Genomic DNA, 19,518 nt, shown 5'->3' with positions numbered 1-19,518 from the left:
CCCATAAGTTTCTTGCCTAGAAATATATTCCGTATTATTTTATAAAAAAAAAAAAAAAAAAAAAAAAAAAAAAAAAAAAAATAAAATAAAAAAAAAATCTTGTATTAAATTTTCTCACCCTTGCTATTTTGCTATCCAATCAAACATGGATAGTGAAAATCTCTACTCCAATGCTGTGGATTACTATGTAAGTCAAGCATATGTGGTATTGTTTCTCTTTGCATTGTTTGCGTTCATAGTTGTTCACCTCTTAGAACTCTACCGCCGTGTTTTTGAACCAGCCACAATAACACATAGTTATGACCACAAAACTGTTGAATTGGATGAAGTGGTAGTTATTGTAGACGAACAAAAGATAAAGGAAGTGAGCAAGAATTGCACTGTATGCGTGATTTGCTTGGAGAAAATAGACAAACAGAACAACACTCGTAAAAGAAAGAGGGATGAGAAAGGACTCAAAGGAGTAGAGTCTAATAATAAGTGGGTTTTGAAGCAATGTGGTCACAAATTTCATGAGGCTTGCATGATCCCTTGGTTTTATGGAAATTACTCTTGTCCTACTTGTCGTAGGGTTTTGCCTAAGGTTTGGTACCCTTCGATACCTCTTGAAGAAATACGAGTTGAAGCGTGATTAATCATAGAAGTGTTGATATGATACATTGTGTTGAAAGTATATTGTCAAACCTAGATGTGTCTCATTATGTAATTGTTTTTAATGGTTCTCATAGAGTATAAAATATATAACCATTAGTTTAGGGTTCGTTTGGCATCGCTGTGGTTTTCTGTTTTTTGTTTTTTAAAAGTATATTACATATGTCACATAATGGATCAAAAAATATTTAGACTTAATAAAATCATGATAATTTTGAAAACTGACAACAAAAGAGTGGAAACACATTTTTCTTGTTTCCTGTTTTTGGTTTTTAGTTTTCAAAAAAAAAAAAAACAGGAAACTGAAAACCAAAAAATGATGCCAAACAAGCCCTTAAGTTTTTGATTAAGTTTCTTTAACAGCTTCTAATTATGTAACATAGTTTACACGAAAATTTTTATTTTTTTTCAAACAAAAAAAAAGTCAAATTACTAAATCGAATTTTCTACAATATTGAAAAAAGTCATTTTCCTCTGGTTTACTCCATATTAATTTCAGTAATACTCAAACCCATGTTTGGAAGTTCATTGTTAGAGTCATGTTGGATGAGATCAGCAATGAAAATAAGTATGTAGTAATTAGGGTTTTTATGTTTACTTGTAACTTGCAGGTTTTTTAACTTTTGAAAGACATATCCCGATAGAAAAATAAAATAAACTAGATAAATAAAGTTTAGGTTGTTAGGAAATGTCGGGTGCGCAGCAGTGGTGAAGATATGTATTGATCGAGAAATATGAACGAAAATTATAATTGACAAGATAATTGATATAAACGAACACACGATTTTATATAACGATGAACACTTTTATTCCATTTCCTTTTGGATTTGTGATTATCAAACGAACACACGATTTTATATCCCGATGAACACTTTTATTCCATTTCCTTTTGGCTTTGTATTATAATATGACTTTGGAGGTTTACAATAAGGTTATTCGTATATTTGTGTGTGGCTCTTTGTGTATGTGTGGCTTCTTATCTTGTTTTTGTATTGCTTTCTTTTTACAATATGTGCCCAAGTCGCACATATATATACTTGTATATGGCGTTGAATATGACGGTGATGTGATGATATTCTGTGTCAAGAATTCTCTAGATATGCATTTTCTACTAGAAGTTGTCCATCCTTGATCATCATAGATCAAGTTCCTCATCTTATGATATATGGACTTGAGCCTTAATTATTACACCACAAAATTTGGGCCACAACCCAACATAGGTTTTGTAATTTTTTCTTATCTATCCTTAAATTATTTCTTTTGGTAAGGAATAGGCATCCTAGTGGTCAACTCGGTTTAGATAATTTTAATTAGGTAAATTAGTATTTGGCCTGGGCGTTAATTTCGAGTGTTACTTTGAGTATTTTTATCATTATTATTATTAAAGAGCTTGAAAGAATTTTTTTATGGTCGAAAATTATAATATTACAATAACAATAATAAATAGTTTTGAATAATTTTGGCTTTTATTTCAAATATGTATTTATATATTTATGTGCATAGCTAAAACAACATTAGCTTCTTGTGTTCAAACCTTATTGTATGCATTTTTGGTTAACCATGACATGAAACAAAAATATGCTAGAAGTACAAGTGGCATATTGAATGATGATGTGGTATTATGTTGGTGCAAAGAATAAGATACACGTGGCACATTGACATATCTAAAAACGCTTTTAGTGTATAAATATTGTACTTTGCACTTCCACATGTACCCGTGTTTTTTTGGGTTGTGTTAAATTGAACAAATATACTTCGTAAGTTCGTATGATATATTGATATGTTAGAGACTTTTAGATTTTCATCAGAATTTGTATTGCACGGTAATATTTTTTGGAAGGAACACTGTTGCTAATTTTGAGGGCGTTGATATTTATTTGATGACTTAGGCGTGCTCTTTTCAGCTTAATTTCAGTTCAGTTCAGCTCCAATTAGTTCAGTTCTTAATTTCCTTATCTCATAAACAATTAATTTCAGCTCTATTTTATTCAGTTCAATTCAATTTAATTCAGTTCAGTACAGTAAATCAGAACTGGCCCTTACTAGCTATGATATGCTTAATGGTAGTGGACCGAATCTATCAGGATTAAAAATATTAATTATACATTTACATTGTATGACTGTATAGAGAGTGAGGGATAGCTAGAGTGGTTAGAGCTTCCCTCTCATCGGTTTCAAGAGATCTTGGGATCGATTCTCACATCCGCCCTTATGGCATAAGCTGAATTGATATTTAATAGATAATATTATTAGTCAAAATCATGCCTTATAACATTGGATGTAAACAAAAAAAAAAAAATGCATTTGTGGAAATAAATGGTGTTAATGCATATACGGAAATATTCAAATATACAACATACGCCTCAATGGCTCATCATCTTTTACAATACTTACTAGTGTGTAGGCCGAGCGTTGCACCGGTTGCTACTTTAATTAGACATTGTGATTATCAATTATATACATTTAATTTCATATTTATAACATTGTTTATGATTGGCTTAGATGGTTAAGTAACTATTTTTTTTAGTGAGAGATGGAGTAGGTGATGTGGCGTGGTCTACATGGCACAGAGACGTTTTTAGAAATGCCTTTAAATATATTAGTATAGATAGGGAGAGATAATAGATCATATAAATATTGTCTAAAGAAAATATAATTGTGGGGGTATGAATGTGGAAAACAATACAATTATTCTTGTTATCTTTACATAAATGTGTTTATTGATGTCCAAATAAGGGCATAATAAATTACAAATGGAGGGAGTGAGACTTCGAACCTGTAACCAATTATCTATAAACCCTAGGTCTTTACCACTTGGTTTATACCACATCGAGTCATAAGTCATTGGCACATAGATGAGATTGTTACAAGACAAATTTGGTATTTTTCAATTGTTGTAAATACATTGGATAGAGCAGCATTTATATGGGTTATATATCAGATTGTTAGGGAAAGAAATCAAGATCCAAAAATTTCTTAACAAGGACAACCAATGATGTCAAAAGCAATAATTTATAATTCCAAAAATATCTTTCCAAAATGATTCTCTAATGTAAATGCTCTTTGTGCCTCCATTTATAAATGTTCATAACATGAATAAAATCCCTAATGCAAACATCGAAAGCACTGATACAAAAGCTTGTGTGCAAATATATTACCTTTTGATCGTTTTGATGTTCAAATCTTGCAAAGAAGTTTGTGCTTACAATTCGGGATGCAAATCGGTATGTTTTGAAATTTTGTTGACGTTTTTGTATCTTATTGTAATGTTGAATATGTATATAATACATGGATTTCGTATCATAGTATGTATAATCTATTTCTGTTATCAAATTTTCAGTGCAAATCAATGGCTACAAAGCTTACCAATGAACCGAAAGGAACTCAAATAATAAAGAACCAAGATGGTTGGAAATTCCCTAAGATTTCAGTTGATGAATTGTACAAGAGCAATATATTTAAGATTTTTCCAACCTATGTTGTTAAAGATTTCGAGAAAACCATTTCATTGAAAGCCTCGAATCAAGATGTATCAACTAAATTACTATCTAGGGATGTCCTAAAGGGTTTCATCAAGAGGCAACATAGGTTCATGCACTTGGGTTTGGTTCAAATAGCCGTCAAGCCTCTAATTAGAGATGGCTTAGGAGGTCCGATAGTTGTGTGTCTTAGAGACGCGAGGATCACTAATTTTGAGAACTCGTTGTTAGCTCTTATGGAATTGAATTTGTCTCAGGGTCCATTCTATTTTAATTGTTTTCCTAGTTTTTCGGTATCTTTGAATGATGCTTCTACGCTAGAAGCCCTTACTCTAAATGTCAAGACCGGAGGGGTACCCTTAGCATTGACATACAGGGTAGTGTGTAAGGCGATGGAGAATTTATGCTCAGTTGCATTGAAGGGGCCGATTTTGGGAGATACAACTTATTTTCAACTAGACACTGGAATTCAAACCACAATTAAGTGGGATGAAGTGCAAATCCCAGAGTCGTGGACTTGTACATCAGATCCTTGAGCAAATGATCTTTCAGATGGTCCTGTGATCATGTCATGTAGAGTTTTTCATCAGATTCAAGTCATTCAACTAGGCAGATGATGATGTTGAAGACATTATTGTATGTCATGCTAGGAATAAATATCCGTACTAGTTGTTATTAATGGTGTATTTTCCAATTTTTTTCCTCACTATATATATATTTGAACGATGAAGTGCAAGTCCGGTAGAGCCTTCGTGTCGTTTTATTGGAGGACCTAAGTGGAGTTGCGTGGCTAAGAATGGTCCCAAAACTCGCTCAGTTGTTTATCTTTGCTTTGAATAAAGCCTTGTGGCTAATAGTGTAGTTTTGTTTTTTCATGTTCTGTTTCTTTGTTTCTTTCTTTTTCTTCCAAAACCCCTCGTGTTCACCAAAAGAAAAAAAGCCATACGGCATAGAAAATACCAAAATTAGGACAAGCTCTCACAGATGGAGAGATAAGGTGATCATACGACACGCCGTAAGCTTGTAGCTTCATTTTAAATATAAATAAATTATGATTGGATCAAGATTTAAACCCACAACCTCTAACTAATAAAGGTTATATACTTACCATCTCAACCAAGTTTTATTAATGTTTTAAATTGCACATAATTAATATAAAATATACCTTTCAAATTAGAGACTATTTAATATATTTATTCTTCACAAATTAGAAAATAAATATATAAGGTAAAAAAAACCGTAAAATCCGAGGCAACACCCAAATCACCCAAAACAGTTGAATGTAATTATCAAAATAAAGAAGTACAAAGTACAAACTAGCAATACAGGGCATCGCCCGGGACAGACTATAGTTAAAACCCTAAAAGGGAGGAGAGAAAAAAGGAAAAGAGGAGCGGCTTTAATTAATTAAGTGCTTAATATTATTTGGCATTTTCCCTCACTATATTTAAAGATATACTTATGGATACTCCTTTTGTCCTTTAAGATTGTTCTATTTTGTTTTTAGGAGCCAAATTTTAAATAATAGGTTAGTTCCCGTGTCATGCATGGTAATTTTCAATAACCATTATTAAACCACTATTATAATTTATAATTAGTTTTTTACAATAAAAAAATCTTAAAATAAAGTTAGAGAAATAATTTTGATCAAAATAAAGGATTATAAGATATATATGTTAGATATAAATTGATGTAGAAAATGATCAAAATTATGTTAAGAATGTTTTTTTTATTTTTTTTAGCTATATAAATATATGTATTAAAAATATGTCAAACTTTTTTATACTCCGTATTAAGTAATTATAGGGTATACAATTAGGGAATTATTGAAGTATAATAAGATTTGTTTCTTTAAAAAAAAATAACACTAAAGACACCCCAAGTAATGACACGTCATTGCGACATCGCTTGTGTATCTTTTAGTATATATATAGTTATTAATTTTAAACATAAATTGTCAATAATTTTAAGAAATAATATATAATTTAATATGTGAGATATTGTTAGAGTTGTTTTCATGTCTACTTCATCAATATTAAATTTTTATATTTCCTCCGTTTCTATTTAGTTGACACATTTGATTTAGGCACATATATTAAAGAGAGGAGAGAGAGTAAGAGAGAATGAAAAAACAAGCGGGGTAGCTTGTAAATGCAAGGTAAAAAAGTTACCCATAAAGGAAACGTGTCAACTAAAAAAAAATCCTAAAAAGAAATACGTGTCAACTAAAAGAAAACGAAGGTAGTAATAGTTATGCATAAAATTGAAAAAATTATTTTTTATTTACTACGTGTCTAGAAGATCCGTAAAAAATTAAATTTGACAAACGAATAGGGGAATAGAGTGTGGTTGTCAAGAAATAGAAAACCAATTAAAAATTTATATCTTGAGCATCTTTGCTTTAGGTAGGTTGTTGACGTGGTTTGTTGCTTTTTTCTGCTTGTTTGCTTGTTCTTTTCTTTTAGATGTTTAAATATTGTTATAGACAAAGAATACTGAATACCATGTATTAGGAGCCCCTTGTTTTACCAATAATTTAGGTTTCTTAACATCTTAAAGGGCACCAATAAAGGGTTTAATGCTTTAGTTGTAAAAACAGTTTGAGTGCATGTGCAGTGTGACTGTGTGAGTATGCTACCCTTGATCTCCCTTAATTTTTTTGCAAAAAGAAGTATATTACACTTTGTTTAGTTTTGGTGGTGAATGGTGATTGCCAAGAAATTGGCCTTTGCCACCCAAATTAGACATTGAGCTAAAAGATACCGCCCAAAATCGTCCGCGTCAAAGTTGATTAGCTCTACTTTAAACGTTATATATATATATATATATATATATATATATGTAGAATTAACACTATATCTGAATCATCTGATGTATTAATCTTCTTTGTTTCATTATATTTCAGGATCAATGGCTACTGAGCTTATCGATGATGCAAAGCAAGGCACCGAAATTCCTAAGATCCCGGTCATTCGAGTGTACGATTGGTGTATTAATGACCAGTTCTTGGAGGATCAAACTGGTTGTTCTTTTTATTGGTTAAGATTTAAAGAACTATGTGGGATATTTCCTAGCTATGTTGTAAAAGATTTTGAAAAATCTATCACATTGAAAGCCAATACCCAAAATATATGCATAAAACTACTAAAAGGTTTTATCAAGCAGCAAAAAAGGAGTTTACACTTGGGTTTGGTTCAGATAGCTATTAGGCCATTGCTGAAAAATGGCTATTTAAGAGCGGCGCCTATAAAAGTTTGTCTTAGAGATGCTAGATTTTCAAACTTTCAGGAATCCTTGTTAGCACTTGTAGAAACAAATCTATCTCAAGGTTCTTTTTATATTAACTGTTATCCGGATATATTCTTTTATTTGAGCGACGCCGAGTTATCTGTGGATGCCCTTACTTTACATGTGTTGATGGGTGATATTGATGTAGTATTGTCATACAGGGTAGTATGTGAGGTGATGGAACATCCACGGTACAAATTTTCTAGCCGGACTTCAGGACAAACTGAATATTTTCAACCGATTACTGGGACTCCAAAGACGACTAAATGGAATCAGGTGCATATTCCGGATTATTGGGTTTTTCCCATCGTACCGTAGGGTTAAGCTAGCTAGCAGAGATATCGGAGTTCAGTTGAGGCGCTTCGAGGAGGCCGTGTGATGACTGATAAGGTTTCCATCAACTAGAGAAGCAGATCAGAAAGTTTATATTCAGTTTCTGACTTCATTACTGTTTTGAGTAGCCAAGCATGTTGTATTAGTCTTTTTTTCAGATGTATAATAAAAACATTATGCTAATGGAGCATGTCGTATTAGTCTTTTTTTTTTTTTTTTTTTTTTTTCCTCACCGTATGCAGAAACTCTTGTTGGGAGACTCACCCACCATAAGCCAGGTGTGCTACCCGATTCGGATCCGGATGTAGTCGGAGCTAAGCTCCGATGAACCGGGTGGGCATCCTAAAAAAAAAAGTATTAGTCTTTTTTTTTTCAGATGTATAATAAAAATATTGTGCTAATGGAATAATAATAGTGATTTTATCACACATACATGACATTTTAGCTACACAAAAAAAATTGTTCATTACGAAGTATCTTCTCTACTAGTTCATTTATAATCATCTGTCTATTACTCTATTTTGAGATAGAACAGAATTTGGATCCTAAATTCGTTTATTTTCTTTCCTTTCATATTTTTGTCTAAAAGAATTTTAAATCTGGAATTTGAATATTGACATTTAATTACAAAATGTGTCTTGGACTAAATTCAGAGAGTCTAAAACGTAAAACATCCCTAAGCTAATATTGGACAATACTACGCATTAAGTATATACGATATACCTGTACTCTCATCCATTGTACTCATTTTTTTTCCCCAAAATAAGTTTCATGACCTCATTGGCATCCAGCAGAGTGACGTTCTCTAGAATTTAGCCAAGTGACGTACCGATGAGGTCTACATCCTTGGCCCTGGTTCATCCACTTCAGAAAAAAGACTACCTCTTTTATCCTGGCTCACCCACTTTAAAAAGGGCTAGACTTCATTTGTAGTAAGTGGCTATGTTAAAGAAAGGAGTAGACTTTAGAAAGACCTTATGATAATTGATAAGGACATAAGAAATGCCAAGGAAACTACAATGGTAGGAAACAAGATAAGATTGACCCTTTTTTGTCTAAAAGAAAACCACTAAAAGAATGCCAAGGACAATGATTAAAAGTTATAGTATAATTTTAGTAATTGATTACCATGTAGTTGCTTGGAAATAAACATAGAAAATATATAATTATGTACTAGGAGGAAAAATCTTGAGTGTAAAAGCCTTATGTTTTTCCACTATAAATAATTTTTAACATCACTAAGGCAAACATAAGAAGCAACAAGGTTTCTACAAAAGTAAAGTGTGTGAAAATTCTGTCTTTGATATCTCTGAAAATCTTGTCAAGCAGTGGGTACAAATTGGTAAGTACTATTCTTCGGATTTGTTTACCATGATTCTGAATCAAATTGCTCCATCAATCTGACAATAAATTTTAGGGGGAGAGAGTAGATTATAATTAATCCACTTTGTTTACTCTTGTTTCTATATCTTTATGTATTTTATTGGTGAAGTATAAGTTCTAAGTTTTTATTATTTTCAGGGTAGATTAATGGCTACGAAACACGCAAATGAAGAGGAAGGCTCCCAAATAAGAAAAAACCTTGATGGTTGGAAGTTTCCGAAAATTCCAATTGATCAAGTGTACAAGAAAAAAATGTTAAGGATTTTTCCAAGCTATGCTGTAAAAGATCATGAAGAAACTATCACACTGAAAGCTGCTAACCAAAATGTGTCAGTTAAGTTACTTACTAAAAGCTTCTTAAAAGGTTTCATAAAGAAGCAGTATAGTTTTATGCACTTGGGTTTGGTCCAAATATCTATCAAGCCATTAATGAGAGATGGCTTAGAAGCTCCAATAATCGTGTCTCTTAGAGACGCGAGGCACTCTAACTTCCACAACTCTTTGTTAGCCCTTGCGGAAGCAAATCTGTCTCAGGGTCCAATCTATTTTAATTGCTTTCCTAGCTTTTCTGTTTCTTTGGCCGATATTTCTACATTCGAAGTCCTTACCTTAAATATCATGACTGGAGGAATACCCCTGGCTTTGACATACAGGGTAGTGTGTAAGGCAATGCCGGATTTAAGCTCCGAAGCACTAAAGGAGCCGGTCTTAGGAGAAACAACTTGTTTTCTTCCAGGTGCTGGCACTCGAAGCACAACCAAGTGGGATGAAGTGCAAGTTCCAGAGTCGTGGACTTGTAAACCAGAGCCTAAAGCAAAGAATAATGCAAATGTATTCCAGACCCTTCCAGACGGCCGTGTGATGCTTAGGTTCCCATCAACTAGACAAGCAGATGACGATGAGTAGTGATGAGAAGAAGGGAAGATCTATCCAATTACTGCCCTTAAGCTCTTTCAGACTCTGTATAATTTAGAGTAGCAGGCATTAGTATAAGCTGGTTTTAGTGTGTTTTTGTTATATTGCAGTCCCTTGTATCTGTTTACGATTAGCATGTGTTTTAATAATAAGCCGCAGCATGTGTTTAGACCTGTAGTGTACTTCTGGTATGTATCAGTATAATTTTCCTTTTGTTGTCAAAAGGTAATAGACAATGATACAATGTCAGTATTATTTCATGCCATAAATTTTACTACTTCTGTTTCTTATTATTTGCAATAAAGGGGTATTATTTGTGTATAAGAAACGGGGATAGTACGTTATATAGTTTTGTGGAGAAAGTAAATAAAGACTAATTAAAAATTTGTCACGCAGTAGGAAAGCGGATTCTGAAATCTTCTCGGTATCTTTTAATAGAGTGACGTTCTAAGTTCTCTGGCAAGCATTAGTTGAGTAACGCACTGAATAATTGAGGATTGAAGAAAAGTCAACATTGTTTACAGTTTCTCACTACAAAAATATCACGCTTACAAAAAAAACAAGAAGTAGACTAACATTAGACGAAATGATTTTTGAAGGGCATATTATTAGTATATTACAAAGGCAAGGAAGTTAAAGAAAGATAGCTCATGAGTCACAACCTTTATAATTGCTAAATAATCAATCTCAAGAACAATAATTGGGATTATCTTTACATTAAAATATAACATAGTTGGAGACAAAGAATAAGAAAATCAAATCATGTAATATAAAGTTAAAAGTAAAATTCTATGATATTGTACCCTCCTACCCCATATGATATTTCTGAAATTCTTGACAAATGATATTTCTGAAATTCTTGACAAACAGTACATGCAAATAGCCAAATAGGTATAAACTTCAGTTTGTTTATTGCTGTTTTTTCATGTATTACAAAGTATCTTATGTATAACGAATAGAGTATAATCTGTTCTGCATAAAGTTTCAGGGGTTATCAATGGCTAATAAGCTAGGGGAAGGTAGCTTCCGATCTAAAAAGAACCTGGACAATTGGAAATTTCCGACAATCCCAGTCCGTGAAGTGTACAAGGATAATTTATTTAGGATTTTTCCGAGCTATGCTGTCAAAGATTTTGAAGAAACCATCACACTGGACGGCGATAACAACAGGAATGTATCCTTCGAATTACTTTCTTGCAACTTCCAAAAGGGGTTTATTAAGAAGCATCATAGGTTTCTGCACTTGGGTTTGGTCCAAATAGCTGTCAAGCCACTAATAAGAGATGGCTTAGGAACTCCAGTGGCAGTGTGTCTTAGAGATACTAGGCACCTTGACTTCCAGAACTCTTTGTTAGCACTTGTAGAATCTGATCTATATGAGGGTCCATTCTATTTTAACTGTTTCCCGAGTTTTTCGTGTTCTTTGGCTGATGTTTCTTCATTTGAAATCATGATTTTGAAGAGTAGGACACCTTTGGCATTGACTTACAGGGTAGTATGTAAAGCGATGTTGGACTTAAGCCCAGAGGCACTGAAGGAGCCAACTTTGGGTGAGACAGCTTATTTTCAACCGGCTACTGGAACAAGTGGCACAACAAAATGGGAAGAGTATGAGTTTAAACTCCATGAATCTTCTACGACTGGTAAACAGGAGTCTAAAGCACAAGATGGGATTTCACTCAAGACCCTTTCAGATGGCCCTGACCTTCAACAGGTAACCAAAGTTTGATTCAGCTAGGCCAAATAGGGATGCTAATAATGTCATATTTATGTTTAGGTAAATTAATACTTATATTGTGTTATGCTAATGAATCAAAATTAAATCTATAATCTATGTACCACGGACGTAGTACATTATACTCAGTATCCTGTTATGTCCTTAAATTTCAGGGCAGATCAATGGCTGTTAAGCTTGTTAATGAAGGAGGAGACAACTCACTAATCAAAATGAACTTAGATGATTGGAAATACCCTAAGATACCCATCAATGAAGTGTACAATCGTACTCATGATAAAATTGTATCCGTGTTTGGTGATGGTCCCTCTTTTTGGTCAAAAGCTAAAAAGAAATTGAGTATTTTTCCAAGCTCTGTAGTAAAAGATTTTGAAAAAACAATCACACTGAAAGCAAATGATCAGAATGTATCCCTTAGATTACTACAAGGTTTAAACAAGTTTCTTAACAATGGGTACGTGCATTTCGGTCTGGTCCAAATAGCTATCAAGCCACTGATGAGTGATGGGTTAGGAGATCCAGTAATAGTGTGTCTTACAGATGCTAGGATCATTGAGTTTGAGCAATCTTTGTTATCAGTTGTGCAATCAGATTTATCTCAAGGTCCCTTCTATTTTAACTGCTGCCCCGGTTATACAATCCCTTGGAAAGATCGCGAGATTCTTACCTTAAATGTTATGACGAGTGGAGTACCTTTAGCATTAACATACAGGGTAGTGTGCAAGGCATCGACAGATATAACCTTAGATGTAAGGGGGTCAATTAGCAGAGAAACAACTTATTTTCAACCCATGTCTACTACTGGGATTGAACGTACTACTACATGGGATGAGGTGCAATTTCCAGAGTCGTGGACTAATGTGTAAACTAGAGGCTTAAGCAAATGATTGGGAGTATACTCAAGACACTTCCAAACGGCCATGTCATATTGAAGTTTACAGAAGATGGTAGATTCCTCACTGTTGGTTTTAAGCTCTAAGGTACATTGCATTAAAAGGGTGTGGCTTAAGTTTGATTTACAGTCTGTAATATCTTTGAGTATTCTGTAAAGTTTAATGCATAATACTTTTTTGTTTTTAAGCATGTAATTCAAAGGATTGTTGTTGTATATATAACAATATAAGTGTATATCTGAAATTATTTGCATTTTCAGTTATTGGATAGTTCTTCTAGACACGTCCGAAATCTAATAATTCTTCTAAGCACAAGACACAAACTTTCCATAAGGTAGTTAAATTGGTTTTCACAATACTACAATAAACAAGAATTCTGCACATAAAGTGTACCTGGAGACTGCAAAGACAAATTGATCAGCTCATATTGGCATTTTATCGAACACCTGGTGTGCATATGGTATTTTTTGGCCGATAACTTCTTGAATTGGCAAGAATTTTCAGAAGGATTGCTTGACTCGGTTGAATTTCAATCCTATAATCCTCTTCAGAGTAATCAATTGCTAATTTTTGGGTTTTATAATTCTAAATGTGTAGTGTACATAAAGAATGAAATTAAAATTGTGGAGAAAGTTCTCAAAATATGCACAAAACTGCAAAAAATTAGGATATTAATTTGATGGAAAAGAAAAAGAAATCAATGATAAACCACTTAATTCAAAATCAATAATAAAAAACAATTGTTGAATTGAGGTATATGAGTATATCATCTACGAGTTTTTTTTTTTTAACACACAACGTACGACATATATTAATTAATTAGAGTTTTACAAACAAAACATACAGCCTCATTCCGCAAAGCAAGATTAGAGGCTGTAAAATAGCTAATTAAATAGGGCCTTAAAATAAGCAGAAAATTAAAGACCCTACACCTTAGTAACACTGTGCCCCTTCGAAAAGTTTGAAATCCAAAGCTAATGATACCAACTATACTAATACTAAGATAACAACACAAAAGATTACTCCTCGTCAGAATCATCTGCAGCATTCAGAGCAGCCACAGCAGCTAGCTCTGCATTGAAGATAGGCAAAACTGGTTCAGGACAAGCAAGGTATAAACGATGACCAACACTCATAGCAAGTCCAATTTGAGCCAATTCATGTGCCACTGCATTGTTGTTCCTCTTTACATGGAGGATTTCAAAAGTATCAAAATACTTGATGTCTTCCTCGATGTCTTTCACCACTGCTGCCAGTTCGTGATGAAGAGTTCCACCAGCAGAATTCAGCATAACACTTAAAGACAAAGCATCAACCTCTAACTCCACATCCTTTACCTCTAGACGCTTCACCATACAAATTCCTTCACTAGCTTGATCGGTCCTAGGCTAGGGCTGCTAGGCTAACCAATCCATTGACCACCATTTAGGCTTTAGCAACACTTAGTATGTATACACACATATAACAATTTCCCACCTCATCAAAGATAGTAAAAGACAGGCTACTCCTTTCGTCCCTAAATTTTGCCCCATTGTTAATGTTTGGGTCAAATTTTTGTAACTTTGACCATCAATTGTGTTTGATTTGTAATAATAATATAGTCATAAACAAGTACGAGTAGGATTTTACTCAATTCGTCTTATTGTATATGTATTAATATCAAATTTTACACAGAATGTGAACTGCTAAACGTCGCTCCCATTTTACATATTAACACTCCCTTTTTGACATGGAAGGACGATATTGCCCTTTGTGTAAGTTGTAGTGTATAATTGTATAATATCATACCCGACCCTTCTACTTACTACTACGTGGTAAAAAAAATCCCGACACTACCACATCCGACCCCGACCCACCACATTCGATCTACCACCAAAATCAGAGTTTTTTTTTTCAAAAAAAAAATTATTAAGCATTAGCGACGGGTATAGGACGATGGATGACGACAACGTTCAGATACCGGAAGCTTTGTCGGAGGATTCTGTAAGTCGTACTTTTTTTAAATAAAATTTGAAATAAAACATCCGCCTAAAAAATTAGGATCCACCAAGGATGATCCGGAAATTTTAGGCGGATGTGGGAGATCCGCCTAAAATTTCCGGATCCGCCTTGGTGGATCCGGAAATTTTAAGTTTATCCACCTAGGTGGATCCGGAAATTTTAAGTGGATCCACCAAGGTGGATCCACTTAAAAAATTAGGATCCACCTGTGGATCCTAAAATTTTGGGCGGATGTCTTGGTATTTTTTTTTATTTTATTTTTTTTAATATTATTATTATTATTATTGTAATCTTTGTTTATTAGTAATCTTTGTATATTATTAATCTTTGTATATTATTATTGTAATCTTTGTATATTATTAGAATCTTTGTATATTATTAATGTAATCTTTGTATATTATTAGAATCTTTGTATATTATTATTGTAATCTTTGTATATTATTAGAATCTTTGTATATTATTATTGTAATCTTTGTATATTATTATTGTAATATTTGTATATTAGTATGAGAGTTGTGAATGCCGTGGAGTGAGTCATGGGTATTTATTTGATAGGGGTAAAAATGAAATATCCTAAAAAAAAATACGAGCGATGCCTAATAAAAGAGGAGCGACGTTTAACAACACCCAGTAATATTTACGCACATAAAAAAAATTAGAGATATATTCAAATTAATGGATGACTTTTCAATGGCTACAATAAAAATGTAGTCATTGTAACTACTTTCAATCTTGACCTTCAAAATTTATGGATTAATCTAGTCCGTTCATGCAATTGTTTGACATAAAAATATAGCAAAAAAAAATAAAAAGTTTGTTTTAAACTTCATTTATGATTTCTCTGCCTCCAAAATAAAGGACATCTCCATCGATCAAACACGGTTGATTATATAATTAAGGTTTAAATTTAACAAGGGACAGTTACATTTTTTTTTCCCCACCAAAATTAAGCATTCATCATCATCATGCTTTATAAAAAAAATCGCCCAACTCCCATTATTCCATGAAGTACATGTAAGGAATTGTAATCTATTTTAATTTAAAAAAAAAATAAAAGAAGTCGCAAATGATAAATCATAAATCCACCATAACCAGATCCTATTCGTAATTTTTTTTTTCCTACTAAATTCTTGAACAAGATGGGATTGCTAAGCAGAAGGAAGCAAAGCAGAGTAATATTGAAGGATAGAAACTGAAAAAACGTGGAGTAGTTTATTCTCTTTCTATTTTGTCAAAATATTCTTTTAAACAATAAAGTCATCCGAATAAAAGGTTTGGATTAGTCAAAGTTTTATGAATGGTTCAGATTTCATCTAATATAATGACTACAATTTTATTGTAGTCATTTGAAAACTATCCTCAAATTAATATGTGACGAAAAGTCAAATGAAAAAAAAAAAAAAACCGCCTAGGATGGGAGAGAATAAACCCAAAGCATTCCACACAAAACGAAGCGCATGCTAAGACGGAGCATCTAGGAAGGTGCCATAGAATTGCACAAATAAAACTCACTTCCGAGTCACTGATTCAAAAGAATTACAAGTACAAAAGAAATACAAGTAACAACAATTTCTTCACGTCTTTACTAACTCTTTGTTACACTCCCCTTCTCCAACCTTTTCTTTTTCATAAACTTCTAGCTAGATATATAATTTTCACCAATATTTTTCGATTCAATTTCTCATTTGTTTGAACTTTGCATAATCTTTGCCATTTAAATATTCAATCTTTTGATGGCTCTGTTTGATGGGTCAGTGTTCTTGTTTGCTTCTTTGCTGTTTCTGAGTAGAGGAATTCTTGCTACTTCTGGAGATTGTGATCCTATTTACAAGTATGTAACTTGTTATAATTTAATCTTTTTTTATAGTTGTTTATTGTAGTTTGATTATTATTATACAACTATGTTAAATTATTTTGTGGGTTGTTTAATTTTGTCAATTATGGTGGGATTTGATTGGATTGGATTGCATTGTTTTTATTTGGTTGGTGTTTGCCTGTTTCTTGTTTGGTTGGTTCCGATTAAACTAAACTAAAAAATAATAATTTCCCTCAAAAAAAACTAAATAATAATAATAAATAAAAAAAAAAAATTAAAGAACAAAATGAAGGAATTAAAAAAATTACAAGTTTTTGATTATTTTGAATCAAGAAGTTTAAATCATAAATAAAAAAAATATTATTGTGAAATTTGGTAGGGATGGTCCACTTTGAAGAAGGAATGTGACAATGTAACACTAAAACAGGACTAGTCAATAGATTGTGCTTTGAGAAAAAAGAACAAATTTTCATTTATATCTGGTTCATTTATTGATCTTAATGAATTGAAGGTGATTGTAATGAGCTATTGAAGAGTTCTGATTCTTGGTCAATGCAGCTTTGTAAGTTAATGTGCATCATCAACCTTTTCAATCCATTACTTTATAATTTGGGCTATTTGATTTGTGATTTGGTTCTTGGCATTATGTTTTATGTGTAAAGGATTTCACAGATATAATTTATTTCTTGGCATTGTTTTTGGAATTTGGTAATTGGTAAGCTTCCCTTAAGGCAGTTCACTATGAATTTGATTCTTTTGCTTTCTGATTGGTGATTTAAGATAAGAAATAGTGACTTAGTGAGCTACACTAATTTTGTTTGTGTTTTGGCTTGAGTGATTGGTTAGCTGATGCTTAATGCAAACTTCCGTATGATCCGAAATACTTCTGTTTCTCTATGGCATTGGTGTATGTGTGTTAAATCAGTATATGATTAGCCAGAATTTGTATCTACACTAGGCCGATGTAACTAGTTTAGCAATTAGTAGAATGCTTCAGGCAAGAATTGAGCTTGTTAAGCAGGTACTTATAAAATATGTTGGGAGATGACACCGTAAATAACACTAAATGAACCAGATTTATGCATCAGCTTGTTTAGACTTATGTGACATACTTAGTTGTCTCATACTCTTCATGTCTTTCTTTGCTCTCTTATATGGAAATATGTAACTGGTTTGTTTCCCTGACAGAACTTGTGTAGAGAAATGTCAGAAGACTGGATGCATTCAGAATAAATGCTTCAACAACTGTGGCGTCTCCCCTGACAATAAACCTGCTGAAGGCCCATGGTATCTCCAAGAACCACTTTATCTCCGGTGGAAAGAGTGGGACTGTCGCAGTGATTGCAGGTACCATTGTATGATTTCAAGGGAGGAAGAGAGAGCAAAACTTGGAGACAAACCCATTAAGTATCATCAGAAGTGGCCATTTCACCGTGTTTTTGGCATTCAGGTTCTTCCTTCTCTACCTGTATCATTTAGTAACTTTCTTTTGAATTGAGAAATGTTACATGGATTCTCAGGAGGTTAATGGTTACATGTTTTTGGTAGTCGTTTGGATGGCTGTGGTTATAATATAACTTATGGTAGTAGGTGAAGTGACTGTAGTGGTAAATATATATTGGATGGTTGTGATAGTTGACTGGTTGAGATATGCACAATTTGGTACCTTCTGGGGTTTGGCTCTTCATTGTTCCTACCTATGCTATAAAGGAAGGGTGTATAAACTCAAATCCTAGCCTTAGTTTAAGTATTAATGAATAAAATGTGTGAGTGCAGGAACCTGTTTCTGTTACTCTCTCGCTGCTTAATCTTGGCCTGATATTTCATGGATGGGTATCGTTCTTTATCCTTCTCTACTACAAGTTGCCTTTGAAGCCAAATGGGAAGTGTTATTACGAATACACTGGTTTATGGCTTGTATATGCTATCTTATCCATGAACTCCTGGTTTTGGAGTGCTGTTTTTCATGGCAGGTACAGTGATTTGATTTCTACTACTTCTATTCATAATCTATTTCCGTCATTGTTTTATTGAGGCTTCTGATATCTGCAGATACGTGGAATTAACAGAGAACTTGTACTATTCTTCAAGAGTGGCACTTCTTGGGTTTTCACTCATTATATCCATCATTCGATCTCTAAATGTTACAGTTGAGGCTGCCAGAGTGATGGTTGCTGCTCCACTTATTGCATTTGTGACTACTCACATACTCTTTCTCAACCTGGTAGAACTTAATTATGGTGAGTCTAATCAACACACGTCTGTGTGACTGTATGATACATTGTGGTTTTTCTTTTCACCTTGAAATTATACGGGGTATATTTCTGGAAAAATAGAAGATGATTCTAAGAGGGTAAATAATTCCCATTGCATCATAATCCTGTTCTTGGTTGACTAACATGACACAATTTCACCAGTCCATAATTGTGTATATCTTTAAAGTTGAATGTAAAATGTCACAGGCCTAAACATGGTGGTGATGGTTATACTAGCTACAGCACAGCTCCTTTTCTGGGCAATCTGTGCCATTCGTTCCCACCATCCATCACGCTGGAAGCTGTTGGTGGTGGTTGTCGGGGGAGCCATTGTGTTACTTCTGGAGATGATCGACTTTCCTCCTTACAAGGGGTTTATTGATGCACATGCCTTCAGGAAAGCCATTTCTGTACCACTCACATACATCTTGTGGAGCTTCGTCTGTGATGATGCTGAGTTCACTACATCTGCTCTGATCAAGAAAGCAAAATAGCATCACCTAGCCAAATATCACAGTATGTTTTCGCGGCAAAAACCCTTGTACATTTCATTCTTTCTTTGCTCATTCTTTTGACATTCCTCCAGAGTTTATACTAAAGGATAATACAGAAATACTACTGTCAAACTGAACTGCTCACTGCTGGCTTAAAAAGCTAAATTAGTATAGCCTTCTGCTTCAGGCACTACATTTTGTGGATTTTGAGTTTTTGACCAAAGTTTGTCATGCTAGCAATTTTGATTGTACATTTCATTTTAAATTCTTTTAAA

At 33.4% G+C, this 19,518-nt stretch overlaps 2 protein-coding genes across 3 annotated transcripts; both read left to right on the top strand.

The window, feature by feature from the left end:
• The first annotated feature begins 11,046 nt into the window (after positions 1 to 11,046).
• LOC145599114 (uncharacterized) lies at positions 11,047 to 12,817 on the top strand. The gene is made up of 2 exons (XM_081655524.1): positions 11,047 to 11,763; positions 11,940 to 12,817. Exons 1-2 carry the CDS (start codon positions 11,047 to 11,049, stop codon positions 12,648 to 12,650), a joined length of 1,428 nt encoding a protein of 475 aa, XP_081511650.1. The 3' UTR covers positions 12,651 to 12,817.
• Positions 12,818 to 16,081: 3,264 nt separating this feature from the next.
• On the top strand, positions 16,082 to 19,423 carry LOC145597752 (uncharacterized). 2 transcript variants are annotated; one of them, XM_081653996.1, is made up of 6 exons: positions 16,082 to 16,237; positions 16,434 to 16,509; positions 17,683 to 17,944; positions 18,271 to 18,467; positions 18,547 to 18,734; positions 18,957 to 19,423. In XM_081653996.1, coding segments are annotated over exons 1-6 (1,011 nt in total). In that variant the 5' UTR covers positions 16,082 to 16,236; the 3' UTR covers positions 19,244 to 19,423. The 2 variants fall into 2 exon arrangements, with proteins under 2 accessions (XP_081510122.1, XP_081510121.1); XM_081653995.1 differs by having other exon boundaries at positions 16,086 to 16,509.
• The last annotated feature ends 95 nt before the right edge of the window (positions 19,424 to 19,518 follow it).

Source organism: Chenopodium album, chromosome 20 (assembly GCF_948465745.1).
Source record: "Chenopodium album chromosome 20, dcCheAlbu1.1, whole genome shotgun sequence".
NCBI lineage: Eukaryota > Viridiplantae > Streptophyta > Magnoliopsida > Caryophyllales > Amaranthaceae > Chenopodium > Chenopodium album.
The sequence above is the reverse complement of the archived record's forward strand: the minus strand, read 5'-3'. Positions and strand labels throughout refer to the sequence as shown.